The sequence below is a fragment of the Oppia nitens genome, unplaced genomic scaffold (assembly GCF_028296485.1).
Source record: "Oppia nitens isolate AA-2021 unplaced genomic scaffold, nextdenovo-longstitch-racon4-pilon3 scaffold23_pilon_pilon_pilon, whole genome shotgun sequence".
NCBI lineage: Eukaryota > Metazoa > Arthropoda > Arachnida > Sarcoptiformes > Oppiidae > Oppia > Oppia nitens.
The window spans coordinates 1,432,485-1,457,591 of record NW_026533203.1 but is presented as its reverse complement, the minus strand read 5'-3'; the positions used below and the strand labels follow the sequence as shown (position 1 = coordinate 1,457,591).

General features: G+C 23.0%; 2 protein-coding genes across 2 annotated transcripts; one reads left to right on the top strand and one right to left on the bottom strand.

The window, feature by feature from the left end:
• Positions 1-709: 709 nt before the first annotated feature.
• On the bottom strand, positions 710-1,824 carry LOC128953842 (uncharacterized). The gene is made up of 2 exons (XM_054299363.1): positions 1,491-1,824; positions 710-1,303 (listed from the first exon to the last, which is right to left on the bottom strand). Exons 1-2 carry the CDS (start codon positions 1,741-1,743, stop codon positions 813-815), a joined length of 744 nt encoding a protein of 247 aa, XP_054155338.1. The 5' UTR covers positions 1,744-1,824; the 3' UTR covers positions 710-812.
• A 5,861-nt stretch (positions 1,825-7,685) lies between these two features.
• On the top strand, positions 7,686-24,252 carry LOC128953829 (metabotropic glutamate receptor 2-like). The gene is made up of 12 exons (XM_054299351.1): positions 7,686-7,742; positions 12,930-13,146; positions 18,924-19,362; positions 19,421-20,320; positions 20,411-20,508; positions 20,578-20,854; positions 20,922-21,594; positions 21,682-22,049; positions 22,421-23,074; positions 23,195-23,617; positions 23,700-23,891; positions 23,957-24,252. Exons 2-12 carry the CDS (start codon positions 13,006-13,008, stop codon positions 24,250-24,252), a joined length of 4,461 nt encoding a protein of 1,486 aa, XP_054155326.1. The 5' UTR covers positions 7,686-7,742; positions 12,930-13,005.
• The last annotated feature ends 855 nt before the right edge of the window (positions 24,253-25,107 follow it).

The following is a 25,107-nucleotide window of genomic DNA, read 5'->3' as shown; positions in this document are numbered from 1 at the left end:
TAATTTGAAAACATAAYATTTATTATGTTTATTTAATATGTAAAGTATGCCGAAAATTATAACTTAACATACAATTAATTTTAATAACATAATATTTATTATGTTTATTTAATAATTTTAAACTTATTTTGCAAAATATAAATATAACTAAAATTTGTATGAACTTTTTTATAAAAATAATAAACTATTATTTTAAATAAAAATTATTTTGATTAATACTATAATAATATTAATACTGTATTTTTCAATGAATTTAAATAAAGTTATATTTCCATAAAAACAACAACACGTAATTGATATTAAAATATTATTATATTGAATCAAAAACAAATTTTAATTTTATAAATTAATCAATAATAAACTATTATTTTAAATAAAATAAATATTTTGATTAACAATATATTAATATTATTATATTGAATCAAACACAAATGCAATTTTATAAATTAATCAATAGTTAAATACAACAAATTTTATAACAATACAAATATAACAATTTTTATGAAGTAAAGATTAATTTTTTATAGTTAAATTTTTAACTTAAACTGTTATTGTATGATACACACACTATGATATATCTATGATAGTTAAAGTACTGTATATTTTATTATAATTTATTACAATGTGTTTTCTGAATGGAAAAGATATAACAATATTATTATTGTTGAAGAYAWCAATTTATTATATAAATTAATAGATGATATTAAAATTAGATAATATATACTTTTTTTATTATTTATTTATTTTTGTACATTTATACAAACAGATTGATCAGTTAGACATAGATCAGGCAAATAAAAAATAATACAAATTTAAGGACAGAAAGTAATTTCATAGCCAGTCTGTGGATTTCCGTGACACGTGTATGTACTGGAAGTGTCGTCGTAAGCATAGGAGTAAGCATCAGGACAGGCACCTTTGAAGATGGCCGGGTAGTCTTTAGGCCAGTCTTTGCTCTTACATGTCTGGGGTGTGCTGTGTGATCCACGACAACAATACTCATCTGTATTGAACTTCATACAAGCACTCATACAAGCTATAGTCGAACCGCCACTGTTTTTCATAGCCAACTCTGCGGGGCACCGGGCGTTCAGATCAGCATTACAACCGGCAACGTTGCAGTCATATTTGCCACCACCGGTCTTACGATAGGTGCCAGCAATTGGAGTGATTCTTAGGGGAAGATTATAACCGTCGACAAGACTGACATCATAAAAGTCTTGATTGCCGGCGCCGTTCAGTGTAAACTCAGCCAATGAAACGGGAGGTACTCCTCCAGCMCCTTGACATTGGATTTTATTACCTAAAATAATTGACATGTATTTTAAAATTAATTTAATAATCATTAAAAAGTTACGAATTATATTATCTATTAATTAATAATTATTTTATATATATTTAATTTAATGCTATCTTTTTAATTGTATCATAAGTTGAATTATTAATATAACATGTAAATGAATTTTAAGTTATAATCATTGATGTCTTACCACAATCTCCAGTTTCACAATGTCCGCCACCATTACAATTGGTACGACCCCAGACTCTACCGGCCCAATCACCTGCAGTCTGGTAAGTGTGTGTCTGTCCCTGGCCTAATGCAAATCCGCCGCCTTCGGGATTACCTTTGCCTGGGTTTCCCAAAATACCGGGCCATACGGTAAATGGACAGTTATTATGGAGTCGCCACTCATTGGCAAAGGCGCCGGCAATTATGGCCGAAAATACTAATACAAACTTCATAATTATTTTTATTATAGATAATATATAAATACTAATTTTGAATTTATATATTTACTATTAGAAACACTAATAATTGTTTGAGTAATCAAAACCATTTATATACTATTTTTTGAATCCTGTTTTGATTGATTTGTAAAATTATAACATATTTTTTGTATAAATTATCAATTATTGCAAAATAAATATCATTGTTATCAATAAACTAAAAATATTATTTGTTGATAAATAACATAAAACAAGCAGGTAATTTATTATTATTATTTACATTAATATTATTTGTCAAATATATTGAAAATTATTATTTTGCAAAACGTTAGCAAGAATAAACATATTTTATATTAAATTTATGATATTGCTTTTTTAATTATAAATAATTTAACAGTAAAATTAAATTAAAGTATTACTTGCATATTGTTATTATTTATTGTTGTAAAGTGTGCAGTACAGTTTATTAAACAATGTGTTTTTCCATACATTGATTTATTAATTATCAATTTCTAACTAATATATCTATTTATGGATGTTATGATATTTGGTATTAATTGTTTTCATAGTTAGTTTGATAAACTATTGGACTTATTTTACTACAAATGCGTCAATAATATAAAGTAGAATTGATTTTTAATTTGCTTTATAATAGATTCAATTTTATCATATTTTAATTAAAATTAACCCAGATCATTCATGTTAAGTAGATAGATATAAGTCCAATTAAGTTTGAGGTAAAAAGCACTTAATAATACAAGATTACTTTTTTGTACAATAAAATAAAAGCAGAATTTAATTACCAAAACAAACTTTTATTGTAAGTAAACTTAAARGTAAAAATCAATATATATATATATTAGAGATGTTAAATGTTTTTTAACAAATACTTGAATCATTAAAACTTTTTTTTTAAATCGGTTATTTTACTAATATAAATTATATTATTTTTTATAAAATTATATTTTGTAAAGATTTTATGTATACTATTTAAATATATAGTCATTTTTTATAATAAATAAAAAAACCAGTACAATTATTATCAAAATTATTAGTTATTCAAATTTCGGATCTAATTATGTTTAGTCTAATTAGTCTAAATTAAAAAAAAACATTATTAAATAATTTTTGTTTATTGCTAATTGTTAACAAAAATAAATAATTTACACAATTTTTTCCATAGATCTATTGTTTATACAGTTAGTATACATTTTTAAAATAATGAACTAACACTGAGCCAAAATATTGGATTGTCCCGGCTAATACTTGACGTTTAATATCACTAATATAATAATAATATAAATATATATAACAACTAATAAGACATTTATATATCATGATAAATAATATAAACTTTTTTATTAACAAACATATAAATTATGCTTAAATACTGTATTATTTTACTTATAATGTAATATTATAGTTATGATCTTTTTTAAGTAGATTTAAATTCAAGCATAATATTAATTGTCTATTAATTTTATATTGCAGTTTARATGATGTAACCTATCATATAAACTGTACTAAATGTTGAATTAAGAAAATGTTATGCAATTGTTTAGTCATAGGAATCAAAATTAATTATAAAATTTTTTAGTAATTGTAATTTCCTCTATATTTTTGTTGTTAAGCGACACACTTTTAGGACACCTGACCACAAACTGGGGCCAAATTAATACCACAAATAGCGCTATTTCGTCCTCTAATGTCGCGGGAGGACTCATCACAAGTTTTTTATTTTCTACAATATTTTTTTTAATTAATAAAAAATTATTTAATTTTACTCAAATTTTTTTAAAATGTAAAATTTATACACAATTATAAATTTATGCATTATATTTTAGTATTATTATTTTAATTAACTTAAAATCTTATTTTATTTATAATATTTAAGTGATAAAAAAAATTTAATAAAACATTCAACAAGTTATCACATTATAAGAGACATACACAATAAATACAATTAATGTAAAGATACAGTTTATATATGATATTTTTTGTTTATTAAATATATCTAGAAATAGATATTAATATAAAGTTGGATATTATATAAACAATTTTCCTGAAATTAATTATCAGTTAATATTTTATGACTATAAACACTAATATAACAATAAATAAAATTATATTAAAAATATTGAATTTTTGGCAAACATTTCAATAATATTATTTATATATTATGTAGAAAATGTTTCTACACTATGATTATTTTTCTAAACAAATATTAAACGTTTAAAAGCATTTTATACTTTTTAGATAAATACTTTAATTAAAATAGTGTTATCTATTTGTGAATTTTCATCACTTATGAATTTGTTTGATATCTAATTATTAATACTAAAATTTATTATTTAACAGAATATATAATTTAGAGTAATAGTTATCGATAGTCCTAATGATTAAAAGTAGTAACTCTTGTTAGTTATTGACAATAACTTATTGTTGTCAATCGATAATTTGCTCAACAATTAAATGATTATATTATAGTTATTTTATTAAATATTTTGATTTAGACTTAAATAACAATAAAAAATCAAATAATTTGACTTTACTTAGTAATTTAAATTATGTTTTTATTATTTTGTTCTAAATATAATCAATTTGTTTGTTTTTTAAAAAATAAGTCTAAAGACTAAAATCTGATCATATTTTAAAAATATTAATCATTTTGTCAGGTAATACTAGGCTTTTAATTTTCAACTTGTTTTTATGCTTACATTATTTGATAATATGATTTGGTTTATGTAAATAATAATTGATAATAAAAATAAATAATTGCATTAAAATACTAATCAACGAATGCTCTAATTATTCTTATTTTATTATACCGTAAAATATAATGACTAAACATTTTTTACAATATATAAGAATAACTCATATTAAATATAATAAATTAAGATATAATTCAAAATTAGATTTTATTAATAAATTAAAAATCATAAATAAATAATTTATAATAAAATATTTTTATAAGCTTTTAATATTTTATTGTTTATGCAAATAAACAGTTTGTTAAATTAATTTATTTTTATTTTAATTAATTTATGTGTTATTTGTTGTTATATTTTTAGTTATATTACAAATACTAGTAATATTTAAATTAAGTTAAAATATTAATTTTTAATATAAATGTATATAAACTAATTAAAATATTTTTATAAAAGTTTTAATTATAAGCCCGGAGGACACAAACTCATTAAATATAAAACAGTGGTTTCATACTTGAGGTTTGAATTTTTAGGAAACAAACAAACAAACTGTACATTACTTGTTGTTTAACGAGGACTACATGTTAGACATAATTTTGTCGTTAACTTTGATGTTAGTAAAGGAAATCAACAGTTATTTAAATATTTAAACGGCTTTTAAAAAGTTGTTTCCTGTTTTATAAATTTGTTTATTTTTGGACAAACTTTGATTTTTAAAAATATTTGTTTTTTATTTTAAAAATAATAATAAATAATTTCTATTATTAAAACATGCCAAAGTTATTCATAATTGAAAATGTAAATAAAACAAATAAATTAATATATATATATTTTTGAGCTATTTCATGCAAAACTAATTATAAGGTAATTGCATAAAAAAATTAAAAAACAATATATAATAATATGATTATTTTGAAAAATATTTTTAATTATAATATAAATTATTTATATATAATTATATAAACAATGGTATTTTTAAGAAAATATTTAAAGTTCATTGATATAAAATTTAGAGTTCATAGTATTAATTTAAATATGTAATGTAATGTACAATCAATGTATGTGAAAAATATAATACAGTATTAATACTATATATAAAATTTATTTAACAATTGAATACTTATTTAACAAATAAATAAATTTATTGTACATAAAAATATTGTTTACAACATTGTATTATACAATGATCTTATATTTTAATAATAAAATAAAAAGTAAAATTTTATGAATTAAACGCATGAATAAAATCGTTTTTTGAGATCTCCTCCCACTTGATATTGAATATGTGATTATTGTTACAAACAATTTGTTTGTTTATTTTATTTGAATAGTATATAGCTTTTTATAATATTGTTATATAATTTATAAATTAGATGTGTTTAAATTAAAATCGTGATTTACTAAATAAAATGTAACTTACATTATAATGTACTTTATATAATTTTTATTTATTTATTGTAAACAAATAATTTCTATATATGTTCAAAATAAATACTTTAAAAAATGATTTTTAAAGTTATTTTTATTTTAATATTTATGTTTAATATAAAATTTTATGATATTAACAATAAACCTTTTAACCTTATAGCATTACTTAAACCTTTATAAATTACAAATATGATATAATTATCATTATAAAGGGTAATTATTTTTATGATAAAATTTATTGAAAAACTTGTTTTTAAAATTACTTAAAATATAAAAATTTCAGACAAAAAATCTTTCACTCGAAGCGAAAGTATTTTTGTTAAAAAATATATATAAAAATAGATATATTAATGAATTTCATATGTATTTGTGGTTTTAATGTCATTGTTATCATTTATTTTGCTTATTAAAGAAATGTTTTGGAAATATATCTTATAATAAACACATAAAGTTGTGTGTTATAAATAAAATCAATTAATATAATCATCAAATAGTTTTATAGAAATTTATTAATAATAAATTGTTTAGTAATATAAATAATAAATGAATTTCATAAATTATGTTTTTTCTATAATATAATTTAATATTTATAATATTTTTACTTTTATGAGCTAAATTAATATAATAAACTTTATATGTGTTAGATAATCTAAATTATAAAATTGGGAAAATTACACAAAAAATAACTAATTAAATCTTATTAATGTTACAATTAATATAGTTTAAAAAAATATTTTAATATTTTAATAATAACACTTAATTGTAAATGTTAATCTTAATTTAATTTATTTTAAATGCTATATTTAACAATATTTTAACAAACTTTTATGAATATGTTTTTAGCACATAACTCGTTGAGCATAAAATAAAATATTATATAATTTATATATTTTTAAAGTGTTGTCTTATTAAAAGCTATTTAAAAGATAAAATATTTTGCCACTCGTATAACAATACTAAATGTAAGTCATAGAGTCTCACCTTATTTCAAGTTATATATACTGTAAATTTATATTTTATATAATGTATATATATATTGTACATACGATAAAACATTACACATGCAATACCTACAGGTGCTATTTCGTGTTAGATAACAGGACATACTTGTGCTATGTGTGTGCTATGCACTCCTAAAACTAATGAAATGAAATAACTTGTTTGACGAGTTATTATATAAAATATATATTTATAATATAATTTTTATTTTTCTCTCAATGACTTTGGCTGTAATATAACAACATTTTTCTTATATAGTAATCTCTGTGTCTAATCTATTGGTTTGAAAACATTTTTTTGTGATATGTTTTTCAAAAATACAACTTTTATACATAAGTGAATGATATAATAAAATAAATATAATAATAATAATAATAATAATAATAACAATCAATAAAAAACAAGAATAACTCTATTCACATGAGAACAGCCCTTCCCTTCAATAGCCAAACCCTTACAGCAATAACATGTAAGTGCTGTCTGTCTATATGTGTGTGTAAAATGATTGTTGTGTTTGTCTGTTTGGTTGTGCAATCAGTATAATCAACAATCAATGTGTTATAAATGTAATATAATTTTTCGTTGAAAATCTATTTCATTATATATTAATAATATATTTTTTGTTTGACTAAAAAATTTTCAATATTTTTTTATAAAATTTTTATTTGAACTATTTTTAAATAATATTTTTTTAAAATTTCTGTTATACGAAAAATATATATTTATAAATATTTTAAAACGATACTACAATAAAAGTGTTGTGAATTATCTTAAAGTGTAGTTTAAATTATGATAAATATTTGTTTTAAATTATAAGATATAAGTTAAATGTTTGGATATCTATTTATCATTTATTGGATTACTAATTAATATTTAACGGTAAATAAGTTTTAATAATATTAAAAATTATAAAAATTAAAATAATTAAACATTAATTATTTTTTAATATAATTTTTAAATAATAATTATATTTTTTGAAACTATAAGTTATACTAAAATGAAACAATGCTTAAAATGCAATTATTGAAATTAATTAATATAATTATATTTAAAACTTAATGTAAAATTATATAAGTTTTATCAATGTTTAATTGTTATTTAAAATTTATGGCACTAGTAAATGTGCATATTAATTAATAATATAATGTATTTTCAATTAATTATTATATATTATCGATTAAAATTATCAAAATAGATAAAATATTTAATCAAGATTATCAAATATACAGTATGAAAATATATATAATAGATAGTAAATACTCAGATATGATATAATATTTTTATAAAAATATGATAATAATGAATATCTTTTATTCTACAATTAATATAAAAAATAAAATTTTAATAGTTAAAAGTTTATATTATACTAATAACATGAATAATTTATTTATACAGTGCTTAATATTATAAATACTAAAAAATATTTTTTTATTTATTTATATGTTAACAAATATGATATATTTAGTAATTTTTCAGATATATTTATAAAACTAATTTTAATAATTTTAAATTTGCAAGGTAATGTAAAATATAAAGTAGATTATTATTTATTAGTATTAAAACTAATAACTAAAAAGTGTTTAATAAAAGATATTTAATTTGTGCTGTTAATAATAAACATTTTAGATAACATAGGATATATTTTATTTAAAAATATTATTTAAAATTTTTAAAATTATATATTTTACTAAATGTTTTTAGTAATTTAAAATTTTAGAAAAAAACTTTATATGCATGTAGTAGTAGWAGTATACAAATTAAATGATAAGTAAAACTAAAAATACATTTTTAACTTTTGGCAATAATAGAAAATTTTATGTTTTTTCCATATATTTATATTTGTATTATAAAACTATAGTCACTGTTGTAAACGCAATACTCTCATCAATCATGATATCAGTCATTGAAAATTCAGGTTAATTAGCCATTTATTGTGTGCACCATATCATCACTAAATATATGTAGACTTTATAAAAGTTCAGAACAACTTAAAAATTGTTTAAAAATATTATTTAAAACAATAATTTCTTAAATTGCATATTACAGTATCTGTAGTTATAGTGAATCTTACCTTAGATTAAATTTGTAAAAATATTGTTAATTTAAAAATAACTTTAGTAATACATTTGAATATTTGAATTATTTTTTTTTAAATATTTGCAAAAAAAATATTTATCTATAATTTTAAGTACGGTAATCAAAAAATAATATATTTGTAAATAAAATAATATTTCTTTTTTTTATGTACCAAAAAATTATTAATTACAACATATAATTTTATTTGTATAAAATGTGTCACAAGACATGCGGTCATTAAAATTAAACTGAATTTTTWAAAAAATGTTAACWTTTATGAATAATTTATTTAATTAAACTTTCATTTCTATTGTTCTAAAAGTGTAACTATCATTCAGTTGCCAATTAAGTTAATTTCAATTACAATATGATAACACTATTATAATTACATTATTTTATATAATAAAGTGCCAAAAAAACTTTCAATGATATACAGTTTCTCACCATTTAAGATATTAAATAAATATATAAATTAAAAAAAAATATAATTATATATAATTATAATAATAAGATTTATAAAGTTAATTAATGAAATCTGTAGTTTCATATAAATATATTAATATTTTAAGAAATTCTAGAGTTTAAAAAAGAAATATTATTTATGAAATTAATATTAAATAATTATATTGTTTTCTTGCCTACAGTAGTCTTATATACACAACAAATATATTGACATTTTTAGAGCATATTAAACTACAATTGATTATTTAAAATATAAATAACATTTATTTTAAATATAGTAAAAATTTACATATAGTTGATATGCATATTATGTAATACTATTTTTTAGTTTTTTAAAAATGTTCTATTTAATTTAAATCTATTCAATTTTATAAGAAAAAAAATTAAAAAAAATAAAGATTGTTTATTATACAGTATGTTTAAATATATTATAAAATAAGTTATAAAAGATTGTAATAATTTATTATATTTTTGCTTAATTGCATACATTAAATATTTATATAATTAACTTTAACAAAAAAGGTTATCTTTTATACAAAACACCTACAATTTCAATGATAGTTATGGTGTGTTGTTATGTWAGTAAAATTTAAAAATGTGTAATGAAAGTATTTATTTGTTAAAATGTATATGATATATTTATTTTAAAATACCATATTATAAATTAAAATTACTTAATATGTCAAATATGCAATTGAATTTATTTTTAATTATTTGTTTTAAGGCTGTATAAGGATAGTTTTATTTTATTATTTTTAAATACAATATAATTATTATWATAATTATATTCTRTAGTACAGTATATGACTCATACAGTATATTATATCATAAATTAAAATATATTTTATATACTGTATTATATACAGTATTATCATTGAATGATATGCTTTATGTATTCAATTTTGACACAGTTTTTCTCATATTTTGCTATGTTTTATGACAGTTAGTATTTTTAAATTTAAAGGTCATATTTTAACTTAAATTTATCTATATTTAGTAAGAAAAGATAAATTTTTAGTTCAAATGTTCAATTATGTTGATAATATATTAACTAATTAATTAAATTGTTTAATCTTACATTTATTTATGCATTTCTTATTTTTTATGTTATTAATATTTATTTATTTATTTATCAAATTATTAATTATTAATTATTTTGCTATTATTTAGTTTTAAAAAATTATTATATACAGTATAGAAATTTKTTTATATCATTATATTTATTTTATATAACAAAGATTTTTGAAAAATTTTTTTAGTAAGTTATATTTTTTAATATAATAAATCGGACACTAATTCAATTTATTTTTTTAAAATAAAATATTTAAGTGCATAAATACATATAAATAGGTTAATTTCAACMATTTATTATCCCTGAAGTTATTGATTCCTAAATTAACACMATTTTTTTGTTTTAAGATTTTATATAGGGTCACACTATTTGATAGCACTCGTTAACCACATATATCAATAATTTTCAATAAAAATAATAATAAATAATTATATCTTTAATAATGAGGCAACGATTTCTCATGAGAAACAAATTTATTGATATCATATAATGACAATTTAGTTTGCATTTTATAGTATTACTATTAAATACTTGTGGTACTAATAATACAGTATATTTAAGATATAAATAATATTATAATAATATAGTTTATACTGTATAACTTTAATATATTTATGCATATAATCAGATCTACTATATAATTGTATTTTTAAAGAGTTTCTGCGATATAAACGGAAATACCTAAATAATAAACTGAAAATAAAATATTAGACATAAATTTATTTAAAAATAAATACTATGAAACTATGAATACTATGTATATTCTTAAAAACATAATATATCTATGATATGATGATTATATGATATGTATATTACAATTATGGTTGGCCTCAATTAAATTTTTAGTTATCATTTCACACAATAACCATAATTTGTATGTATTGTACACAACAATAAGTTTCTATTTATGTTTTCATAAACAACAAACTTTATATAATAATAATAATACAGTATATAACATATATATAATTTATATACTGTATATTGTTTTGCTAGTTTCTAATTATATTTTTCAACAATTATCACAAATATATTATGATTGTACTACAAGTCATTCACATTTGTTTTTATTTAAAGAATAGTTTGAATGGTTTATTAATTATTAAATATTTAAATTTATAAAAATAATAATACATCTATTTTAACTTTATATAGACTTATTAAAATGTGTAATATTTTAAACAACATTTATGAAAAACTATTTTAAAATCAATTTTAAAATTACATAATAGTTAAAATATACAGTATATTTTTATAATATAAAAAATATGATTGGTTATTTATAATTCAAATGTTAAATTYAATGTAATTTAAATAATGAAAACATCGTTAAAATTATAAATATTTCCGCAAACATAGCTTTGACTCAAAAAATAAACTAAATGTCAGACTAGATAAATATTATATATTTTTTTGAATAGCATTTTATGCCTGCATTTTAATAGGTAAACCTGATCTACCGGTGCCCTTTTTAGATACTTGAGATGTTAGCTTTGAACATAACAAGTTTACACATACAAACACATACACAAGTGTCAAACTGCCGGCGCCAATATCCTTATCCTTTTAGGTAAATAAAATTTTCAATTTTCAAAATACACTAATCTTTTTTGGCAATGATTTAACATAAAAAACTTTAGAAAGACATCAAATAATAATAGGTTTATTAAACTTTGTAATTGTTTTTATAAACTAAAACCTTAAATAAGATTATATAAGACATAGACCAAAACAAACTATTATTACTATTACTACTATAACAAAAAATAAATCTAAACTTTTTTTTTAAAAAAATATATCTAAAAAATAGATACAAATAATTTAAAGTTAAAACAGTATAATTAAATTTTTTCGCACAAAAAAATCATTTACTCGATTGAAAAATTGTATTATTTTGTTGTTGTTGATTGTTTGTCGCTTATGTTATCACAATTGTTGTTATAATTATTAACATTGTTGTCGTTATTATTTATTATCAATGACTTTGAAAACAACAAATTGAGAAATAATATGCCCAACGATTGCACAGCGATTATAATGACAACAAAAATCATTACTTTTATTGTGTAAATATCCGTAAAACTGTATTATATGATAGTTAACCGTAAAACTGTGTATATTGTGTTAATGAATGAACCAATTAATAAATAATTTTTTTTTACTCAATTGACATTTCAAGTGTTGCATTACTGACGGCTTATTTCTTGACATAAATTTTAAATTTTAATATTTTTGCAAATATAATCAACATTTTAAAAAAATTTATTGCTAACCTTAAACAATAATATTTTCAAAAAAAAATCTATTTATAGACATTATATYTTAAATAAAGTAATTTTTAAATGTGTGTAAAAATCAATAGCTTTTTATAATTTATGCAATACTATTAATTGTACTAATTATAATTTTATTAAAATATTAATTTTACATATATATATTTTTTCCAATTTATATAGGATCAAGGAATACAAACAAAAATATGTGAATTTACCAGGATAACAGTTTTATTTTTAGTTTTAATTAAAAATAAAAATGCATAAAATACTTACATCTATTTGTGTGTTGCTGTTATGTGTCTCAATAATTATTGCTCAACAACATCATCATCAACAACAACATCATTATAAAAATCATCATTTAATTCATGAACTAAATGACCCAAATGAACATAATGTATGTATAAAGAGCTTATATTATTATAAAAATAATGTAATATATTTATGTTAAAATTCAAATTCAAATATCAATTATTTGATGCTTTTATCATTATATATATTAAAGTTTTTAATCTAAATGGTAAATATTATAATTTATAAGATATAATTATATTTCATTACATATTAAAATAATATGACATAATTTTTTTTAATGATTGGATTAGAAAAGTTTATTTTCAAAGATAAAAAAATTTACACGAAATTAGTTGTTTAATACAAAGAAAATGTACAGTAATTTTACATAATATACAGTCATTTACAATAAAGTAGTGTCTAAATTACCAGTGTCTATTATGTCGATCCAAACCTGATCCCTGTCCAGCACCAGCACCGGCACTGAGAATGCCATGAGCCCAACCACCTCTATTTCCACGACCCAATCCATTGTCGTTGTGTCTATCGTTACGGCTATGTCTGTCCCAATCATTGTTGTCGTGTCGGTCTCTTCTTTCATATCTTTGATGTCTATCGTGTCTGTCATTCCAATCCCAACCGTAACGGGTGTTCTCATCTCTATGTCTGTTATGTCCTCCTCTATGGTCATCCCGTGAGACCCAAACACTTACTGAACCRCCATTATGGTCGTCATTGCGATGATTTCGGTGACGATTKGCGTACACAACAGTGGCCAACAAAACTAAAGCTAACATAAACTTCATATTTGTATTATTAATAAACTGTTTTACTTAAAACACAAGTTTTATGTAAATTATCAAATGATTGTAATTATTTTGCAAATCAATTGATGCACTTATTTATATACAAATGTTACATTTGGGTGGGGGTTGTGATACCCTTCAATTTGTATTTACTTATTTATTATTAATTTTTTAATGTCCTTTAATTTATTGTTTTTTATATTTTTAATTAATTAATTAATYTATGAATTAATAAATGTATAACAGTACTCAATTCAAGTATATTACTAAAACGGATTATTACTGTATATTTACTATATTATATACAGTGTAAAATATAATCTTATCTTTATTTAATAAATTTTTATTGTTTATAATTTAATAGTGATTTTCTCAATAATTTTTAAAATTAATAAAAATAAATATTACGTATATTTATTTGTTTTTTAAATTTTGAAATATTGAGGTAAAAAATATAAACTAAATTTTTATTTTCATAGATTTATAAAATGATAGCAATTTGTAAAAAACACTTTTTTATTTTTATTTACACTTTCGCTTTTAATAACATTATACTTTAAAAATAAGTTTGTATATCAAATTTTTTATGAATATAATAGAACTATAAAACAATAAATACAGTATAAATATATTCTGGTATTGTATTATATGTACAATATTTTTATATATAGTACATCTAAATGTCTTATTGATATAATATCTGCAAAAAATAAAAAATAGTATTATACACTTAATTATTGTAATTAAATTAAATACTGTCAATATAAATTGAACTCTATTAAAAAAATATAGTTCAATATATTATATAATGAATGCTATATTTATTTAAAGGACTAATAATTTATATTATTAATAAGTATAAAAATATTGATATCTTAGCTGTAAATCATTAGAAATCATACAATAATTTATTTCTGTTTACAAAATTAATGTATATMTGATAGAATAATTTTTTKTTGTTGATGTATACAGAATATTACTTACAATTACTGTAACATTAAATTTATTATACTATATATTTTTTAGTATATTTATGAATTGCTAATTTGTTASAATATATTATGGTATATAATGTTAATATTAATATTGATGTCTACACTGTTGATCTACAATATTAATTATTAGGTTATAAAGTTATAAGTTGTCATAAATTGCTACTCAAAGTGACATTTTATATCTACATTAAATTAAAACATGTACACTGTACACATTAAAATTTTTAAATATACATTTATCATTTTTATAATCTAAAGTTTGTGTAAAAAACATATTTTAAAATAACAATTTATTTAACGCTAATAGATATATCTTTTACAATTATAAATGATAATTATCAAATTTAAATCTGAAAATTTTTATTTTGATTTTATTATACAATACATGAAATTTATATGTTTTATATACAGTACAAAAAATTATTAATATCAATACAATATAGGGTTTGCTATAATTATTTAGTACCATTTCTTTTGCGATCCTCTATCCATACCGGAGCCAATACCAGCACCGGCACCACCACCATTGCGTATAACACCACTTTTCAATTTAATGATACCCCAACCACGATTATGACCGATGCCAGGTTTACCATTTTTCCAGTCTAGTCCTGCACCCAATCCAGCTCCCAGTCCAGCACTTARACCGGCCAGTCTATCGTCTCCCTTGTCGTTCCAGTCATTATCCCAGTTTCTGTTCCATCCYTTTCCCAATTGTCGGTTCCAATCATCTGACCGATCATTTTTCCAGTCATTATCGTTATCCCAACTGTCCCATCGCACTAATTTGCGATCCCAGTCGTCATTATCCTCCCGACGACCGTTCCATCGGTCATCACTCCAGTCACGACTGGACAGTACTGTTCCGGCAAATAATAGACTTAATATTATTGATTTCATTATAATTTTTCTTTGAATTCAATAATTAATTTCWAAATATTAAATTTAATTTAAAGTTTTACAATAATTTAACCGATATTTATATAAAATATTTATGTTATTCAATTTTCAATTGCAAGGTTAGTTTTGTAGCAATAAAAATTATTACCGATTAATTTATTTATTGATAATTTTTATTGTTATTTAATATTATTAAAGTTTCAGTTATTTATAATAAATAAATTTTAATAGATTATTGAAAAAGTTATATTAAATTAATAAAAATATTTGTTATTTGGTTAAAAAGTTTTGAAATTTGGGTGTTAATGAGGTTAAACATATGTGAAGAAAAAAATTTAAAAATAAAAATGTGATTTCATTGATCTTAATTTAATAATCAATTTAATGTTATTTAATATCACATTTGATATATTTTTCAAATTAAATAATTAATAGTTACTTTATAACAGTAAAGTCAAAATAGATGTAATTTAAAGTTTCTAAAAATTATTTATATTTTGTATAAACAGTATAATAATTAGTGCATCATAAAATATTTATTTAAAAAATTGAAATTATTCAATAAAATATTTACTAAAAACTACCAAAATATTTACTTAAATATTAATTATTTTTTATAAATAATCATTTATTAGTAAAAATATATATTTAATCAATTTGTAATTTATTCTAATATCTATTTAAATTACAATTAATAATAATGTATAACAGTATTACAAATTGATATCATATTTTTATTAATAAAAGGTAAAAAATACACATAATTTCATTTTCAAACTTAATAACTAATACAACAGAATAATATAATTTTTACTAATTGATTGCATTCACATGTTTAACACAACTAATGCTTTTTTGTCTAATATTTTTGGTAATTTTTATATCATTTATTGTTATTTGTATATATTTACTGTTCGTTAAAACTATAACTTTAAGCAAAAACTCTGCTATATTTAGTACTTTATAATCTATTTTTACGGATTTAAGATATAATATTTAATTATATTTACTAAAAACACAAAATATTTAATTAAATATTTCTTATTTATTTATCACCAGAATATGTATTATTTTTAATTAAATATTTTTAATTTAATTAAATATATTTTGATGAACTAATAATAATATAATTAGTTTTAATATTATAATATTCAATAGTTAAATGTAGTTATTTTATTGTTAAACTTTAAAAGTTAATAAAATAAATCATTAAATTTAGAAAATATTTTATTTAGAAACAAAATAAAAAACAATAATTGAGCAAATTTTGACAAAAATACTTTACTTCAATTTCAATTGTGTCTTAAAATTTTTTAACAAATAATTTTAAAGAAAACAAACATTAATTTAGACAAAAACATAGACATATATATATAGCTTAGATTGTTATAGCTTTGCTTTTAGTAATGACCCCGATTTTCATGACTTCTGACCAAGATAACTTTTCCGTGTCCCCAACCTCCACGGTTACCATTATCCCATCCATTGTGTCCATTGTTGTTATTGTTGTTCCATCCATTGTCTCCGTGACGGTTCCAGTTGTTGCCTCCTCTATGACCATTATCGTCGCGGTTGTCCCATCTATGGACACTGGCGTGATTGTTGCCCCAATTGCCGTTACCATTGTCCCATCCACGGTTATTACCATGGTTGTCATTGTGTCGACTGACCAAAATATATTTGTTAGCATAGACTGTGGCACACATAGCCAACAATGCAATGACTACCAAGAATTTCATGATTACAATTGGTTTCAAATTAAAGCTGTTTTACACAACAAAGTTATTATAAAACTACAAAAGTCTGATAGATTGTCACCAAAATGATCAGCTCTTTATATACCCAATTCTTCAATTGTTTTACTACACCTTTTTACATGTTATTTATGGCATTGTGCCCATCGGGTGGACACTTAAGCCAATATTAACTAATACCGGTCCTAACATTTAGAGGACTGGGATAGTCGTAGAGTTTTATTTGTTTTTTTTAAATATATTTAAAATATATTCTGAAGGCTAATATTGTGAATAATATTAATGTATAATTTTTTTTAATTATCAATATTATAATAAATAGTGCTTAATTTATTCATGATAATTTTTATGATCAAAATGGAAATTCAATATTAATTTATAAACAAATGTATTAAAAATTATTGTTTTTAAATAATTAAAAAATTGTATGATTTGCATAAAAAATAAAAAATGATATATATAATTTATCTCTCATATTTTGTTTTTATGCAAATCGTACGACAATTTTTTTTATTATTTAAATACATTAATTTTTTATAGTATATTTATAGTTGAAATAAAATAAAATATAATAAAAATTATTTGAATGTTAATTTTGCAAAAAATAACAAATTATATAAACTACATTTACAGAAATATTTCCTAATATAAAATTATTTTTTTTTAGATTTTTTTAATAATACAAATTTATATATATTTTTTTAAAGAAAGGAGTGTATCATATATTTTAAAAATAAATAAAAATTTGTTTATGAATAGTTTTAAAAATATTTTTGAGTTATAATTTTTATAAAATGTAGAGTATTATGTATGTAATAAATTTTTTTAAAGTTTAGAAACAAAAAAAATAATTATAATTTTTGTTATAGATATTTAAAAGGGTCAATAATATTTTAATATTTTGCATATTAACTTTATGTAAACACAATTAGTGTGATCAAGGTTAAAATTATCTTCACCTAAATCATTTAATATTATTTTTTGGTGTATTTCTAATATTTTTCAAGGCTATTGTGGGTATTTTCTTGTAAACCAATAGTGGTTTAATTAATTTCAATTATTGTTTTTAATAAATATAAATATTGCTTAATGTTTAGATAATAACCTCAAATTTCCCAAAATTTACAGTTTTTGATAATTATTCAATAACTATTTTCTGTTAATTTTATTATTATAGTAATAATTAATTTTAAAATGTTTTTTAATTTATATAATTATTATAATTAAACATATTTGATTTTATACTAATAATATAATACCGGTATTAATTATTTAAATTAATAAAGCACAATGCATTTAATTTTACAATATAATCTAATTAATAAAATAAATAATTGATACAATTACATATTATAAATGCAATTTTTTTATAAAACTTCAAATACAATTAATATATTCAAACATAATATATATATATATTAATAGATAAGACCCGGTAATGATCTGATAGTTGGCGACGAGTCAGCAGTTGATGATGAAGAGGACAGTAATCAACGCAAGAAGCGGTTCTATACTGACAAACAACAGTCGCCAGAGTTTCTCTATTTGGAGAGTCGGGACGGACTGGTATTGGGTGCCAGTCTTAACGTACACCACTCGTCGCCGCGAAATCCGCTACAATGCGGTCAAATCGATACCATGCATGGCGTCCAACACGTCGAGGCGTTTCTCTGGGCCTACGATATGATTCAATCGCACCCACAGATACTGCCCGGTGTAGAGTTGGGTGCAGTCATACTCGACACGTGTTCGTCACACCAGAAAATAGCTCGAGATGTCAGCAATTTTTTCAGCAATTCTTTGGCCAGTGAAGAGCACCCGAATCTGCCGGCAGCTGAAACAGTGGTCGGCTTTGTTGTGGATGGTATGCAACTGTTATTACWATTAATTAGCTTTATATTGATTTTATGGACAACTTTTAGGTGATAACTCTAAGATTGTGGACGCGGTAGTAGACGTTACAAATCCTTTTGACATAACAACAGTTGCCATTCAGTCTCGTGATTCCAAATATAATAACCGATTTGATTATCCATTACTATTACGTCTGTCCACACCTAACGATGTATACGCCGACACTATTATCTCACTATTGGTCAGATTTTTGTGGCATTATGTGTCCGTTATTTATGAGTCTACACCACAAATGCTTGATATTTATCGAGAATTAAAAATTAAATCAAACTTTTTGGGGATTGAGTTCTCATTAGAGGAAGAAATAGGTTTGAGTAGTGACGGGTACGGAGCGACTGGACATTTGGGATCGACTATCTCTCGCATTAAACGCAATGCCAAAAATGGAGCCAAAGTTGTCATATTATTGATGAACAACGACCAGATTAGGCGGTTATTTCACGAAAATAAAAACCTACCGTCAGATCAACAGATCAGAGTCGGAGATATTCAGTGGATATCGATTGAAGGCCGCGAAGTGTTTCCCGATTATACTGACGAATCCTTAGGCGTACTGACAATAACATCACAGATACAACCGTCCACTGCTTTTAGATCTTATTTTACGAATTTATCGCTAATAAACAACACAMGAAATCCTTGGTTTAATGAGTTTTGGGAAATATTGTTCAACTGTAGGGGCGATCAGTGTCTAAATCACGGGGTCAGCCAACAAATGCCGCCCGATATCGCCATCGATAGGGACACATCATTAACTATTAACTCTTTGTTCGCGTTGGCCAACGCTTTGGAAATGACTCGACGGACACTGTGTCCAAAAACACCGCGCGGTTTATGTCCAGAATTCAGACGACACCCGAAATTATCGCGTATTGTTTACGATATGGCAAAGAGTTCAACGTTTTTGGGTAATATTAATATAATATTTTCATAACAAATGTCTTATTATAAAATTATTAATAAATTCATTCATTTAATTATTATTATTTTTTGGACAGCATTTGATAACCGGCACATGATATTTGATCCCGAAAATGGTTATGTCATTTCACCACTTTTTATACATAATTTACGGTTAATGAGCCAAAAATCATTGGTCAGTCATACTATACACACTTCTATAGTAATGCTAATCTCGTTTAATAATATTGTTTTTAAATCATAGGTTTGGCATAATGTCGGTGTTTTTACAGCACATGACGGCCTATTCATAAATGTGACAAAAGCCAGAGCTTATAATACCAGTGCAAATGAGATACCGTTGAGTCAGGTCAAGTCGGTTTGTAATGATAGCGAGTGTTTGCATATAGTGTCCGAATCTAATGCCGTGCAACCAATTATGTCGATCACACCAATAGGCGGTTTGACTATTGGCGCTATAATGCCTCTGCATAAACATGGATCCAGTGGTGATCTTTTTAATTGTGGACCTATTGATAATGGTATTTATCATTTAATATATAAATTATATTACTGTATAAATGTATATATAATTATTTTATTTTGTAGATATGTTTGAAAATCTTTTGGCATTTAGTTATGCAATGGATGTGATTAATAAAAACCATTCAATATTACCAAACATAGAGTTGGGTGCAGTTGTCTTTGATGACTGCGAGAATCGGGAGAGAGCTCAGGAGAGATTAATCACATTTATGAGTGGATCGTTACCTATGAATAAGATACCGCCAAAGACATTGGTTTCAATGATCACATATTCAGAATCGGCACAAAATGTAGATAACATTCTGCGAGACAATAAAATCATTCATTTGATGGCGTCGTCATCATTGGTTCAAACATCTCTATCACCGACGACATCCACAATAACACCTATAGGTCAAAGACAAGAGCGYAAACTCAATTTAGGTGGTGCTTCTCCAGCTAAACGATTGGAGATACAGGCGCTCATCAAACTRATCTCTGACCACAACTGGAGTTTAGTTAATCTCATTTATTCGGACGAGTTGTCTAAGAATTTGTTTGTCATTTACGCCAACAAATTGAAGGTTTGCGTTGACTTTATGTTTGCCATTAGTGAGGATATGACCGCCGATGACGTTCGCAAAGTGATGACAACTATTAGTGCCAAAAGCGAGAGTAAAGTAGTTGTAGTTTTGGGCAATAATACAAATGTTAATACAGTACTAATMAAAAATGCTCCTGGTAGTCTCATTAAAAAGTATGTCATATTTAACTAATTAATTCAATTAAATAATTATCAATACAATAGTCAATATTATCTAATTAAACCTCTAATTTATATTAGCTTTATATGGATTGGCGGTCACTCATGGATGCAATCTATGAACAAAACACGTATTAGTAATAACAACACTAACAGCAACAACACGTCTATCAGCACTCGGCTACCGATGAACTCAATTTGGCTTCAGATGGAGTCATATAGTGATCCACAGTTTGCCAAATACTTGTCGCGTATATCGCCGACTGAACAACAGTTGATACCAATGAATTGGTTGCATCAGTATTGGCAGCAAAGGTTTGGCTGCCATTTACCACACTCTCCCGTCACTGATAACCGATATGAACACATGTGTACTGGAGATGAACACATCATTTATAAGGATTTTATACATTCACCTCATATTCAGCGGACTATTGCTTTGGTTAACGGTTTGTTTTTTTAACAACTTTTTTATTGTTTAGTTTTTCAATGAAATAAATTTATTGTAAATTTGCATATTTATTAAAATATTTTCTGAATTTTAAGTTTTTATTTTTTTTATATACTGTTTTATTAGATTTTTGATAACATTTCCATAAAATATTAATATTAGTTATTGAAAAACAAAAATTACTACCTATTTTGGTTTAATTAATTTTGCGCTCAATAATTATCTAATAGTTATAGTATATTTAAATATTTTCAACTTTCATTTAATAATAATAATAATATTGAKTTAAAATAAATATACTAAAAAAATTAAAATTTTATTTGATATATAACAAATTTACAAAATTATTGTATTTAAAAAATATTTTAGGAATAGCAAATGGGTTGAAACGATTTTTAACAGAAAAGTGCAGCAAAAATATACATTTGATGGAAACCATTGACGACTGTCCCGATACCAGTAGACAAATACTAAGTGAATATGTAATGAGTGAATTGAAATCACTTAATGTATTTGACAACATTGACAAACAAAATGATATACATTTTGGTGACAACTCATATACATTTCATGTGTGGAAACGTATCAATGGCTCTAAACCTATACTATTGGTAGACTTAACGCCCGATTCTCTGAACAGCATCTCTAGCAGCGCATCCTTAACCTCAAGTAATATCAAGAATGACTTTCCTAATGTTAGGGCCAAATGTGTCCGCAATTGTGATAAATGTGTTGAACAATTTGAGACCAGTAGTGAACAACTGTTAACTTCGGAAAATCAATGGCGACCACAAATGGTAGTTCAATTGAGACGCACCTGGAGTTTACTGGTTGCCGTGCTATCGGCACTCGGAGTAATATCGGTTCTTATATGTGTCGTGTATTTTTTGCTGGTATTCCCAGTAGCTGTCGGTACAACAGTAGTTGGCTATCAAATATTGTTTGGTCTATTTATAGCTTTTTTGACAAATTTTGTATTTTTAATACCCGTTTCTATAACTGTTTGTGCGCTCAGAAGAATAGGTATTATTTTTTTATATATATTTTGTATTATTGTTAATCTACTATCATATTATATAATTGATGTATACATACACATGTATTTATTGATTATAATTATAATTAATATTATTTTACACATAGGATTGTCAATTTCATATACAATAATCATAAGCGGATTACTTGTCAAAGTGTTAAACACATGGCGACTAATGATACTTAAAAATCATTCACAACCGTTACGATTGTCATCTCCCACAGCACTTGTATTCATTTCATCGGGACTGGTATTCCTACAGTTAATACTGACTACCATTTGGCTGATCAGTTACCCACCACATCCCGGTCTATATGAAGGGATTTGGAAGTGTTCTTCAAATAAATCGATAGTATTGTTTGACTCTGAGATAATCGTATCACTTCTCTATGTCATACAACTGCTCCTTATAAGCATATTTTTTGCTGCCCTTACCTGGAAATGCTACGATCAGAATCGTGAGCCCCGTTGGATAATGGCTTGTGTCCTATCAACGGCAGTCATATGGTTAACTTGGCTTCTCCTATCTGGTAATAATAATAATAATACATTATTTTTATATATAGTATAAAATGTTATAGTAATTACAATTTTATTATTTTGATTGAATAGCCGGTACTTCCGACAGAACCCTATCCATAATATGTGCCAATTTAGTGAACGCATTGGTGATAATGTCATTACTTTATGTGCGAAAACTTTATTTATTTACGAAGATTTCACGTAAAATACGTAAAGAGAGACAAATTAAGGAACGCCTACAACACGAACCRTTCGCTGACAGACAACAACAGATCTATGGAGGTATGTCTTCGTTTGTTTATATTATATCACATATTAATTGTCTAATTCAATGTATTTTTTGTTAGCCTTTAAGACGGGGACAATCAGTGGTCACATTGACTGGATGTCCGAAGTGGACGGTTCTCAGTTGCGAAGTGCGACCCGACCGCCATTTGATCGCGATTACAACGACGACAACATATCGAGTTGCGGTTCCGTGAAGTCCGCGGCCTCGGCTCAGGTCCAGTGCCACGACTTGTATCCAATGGAGGTCTACGACGGCGGCTCACAGTTTGCGCCAATGAGTTCACTGTTGTCGCAGTCAAACAAATCTATTTATGGTATCATCGATGACACCAATACTACCACTCATTTTAAATGATTTTTTTATAAATATTTTTAATTATAAAATATATGATATTGTGGTTAAAAAAGTTTATTTTTTATTACAGTTTWTGTATATATACAGTAAATATTTTATGGTGTTTTTAAATTAAAATTATTATTTATTAATTTTTAAAATGTATAAAATATTTTTTTAAATTTAATTTATAATATTTAATATAAATAAATTTACGGATTAAATCTGTGTTTTAATTGCAGACAATATTTAATAATAACATTTATAAAGTTATAGGTTATTTTAAGTTTATAATTTTAAAATTTAGGTAATTTAATTTTAGTTATTATTAGTTTTATTGTATAAATCCATTTATAGCTTATATATAGTCAAATTTCRTGAGAAAATATTGTGATAAATTTGTAAGAAAACACATTTATTCGTTATTTAAAACTTATTTTATATATTAAATGTATAGTATTTTGTTTGCGTTAGCGGTTTCTAATAGACTTTCTATAATAAAAATAGAGTAAAGATAGAGTCAGGAGGTTTGCAGGGGTTGTTGTCTGGCAGTGGCTAATAGTATTGGGAATAGGAATAAATAGGAACGGGAGGTATGGATAAAGATTAGAGATTTATTAGATAAAAAGGATGTTTTTATAACTTGAATGAAATGCAGGGAAATGAGAGATTGTGTGTTTCTGTTGGAATATTTTGTGTGTGTTATGAAAATTACATAATAATGTCTTTTCAAAYGAAATTGAGAATCGAAACTGTTTGGCACTAATAGTACTAAAAGGACAGTTGTCTTCACAAACAATCCAATGATAAATGTATTTTATTTCCCGAAAAGACTACATTAACAATGTGTTGTCTGATTCATAAATAAATATATMG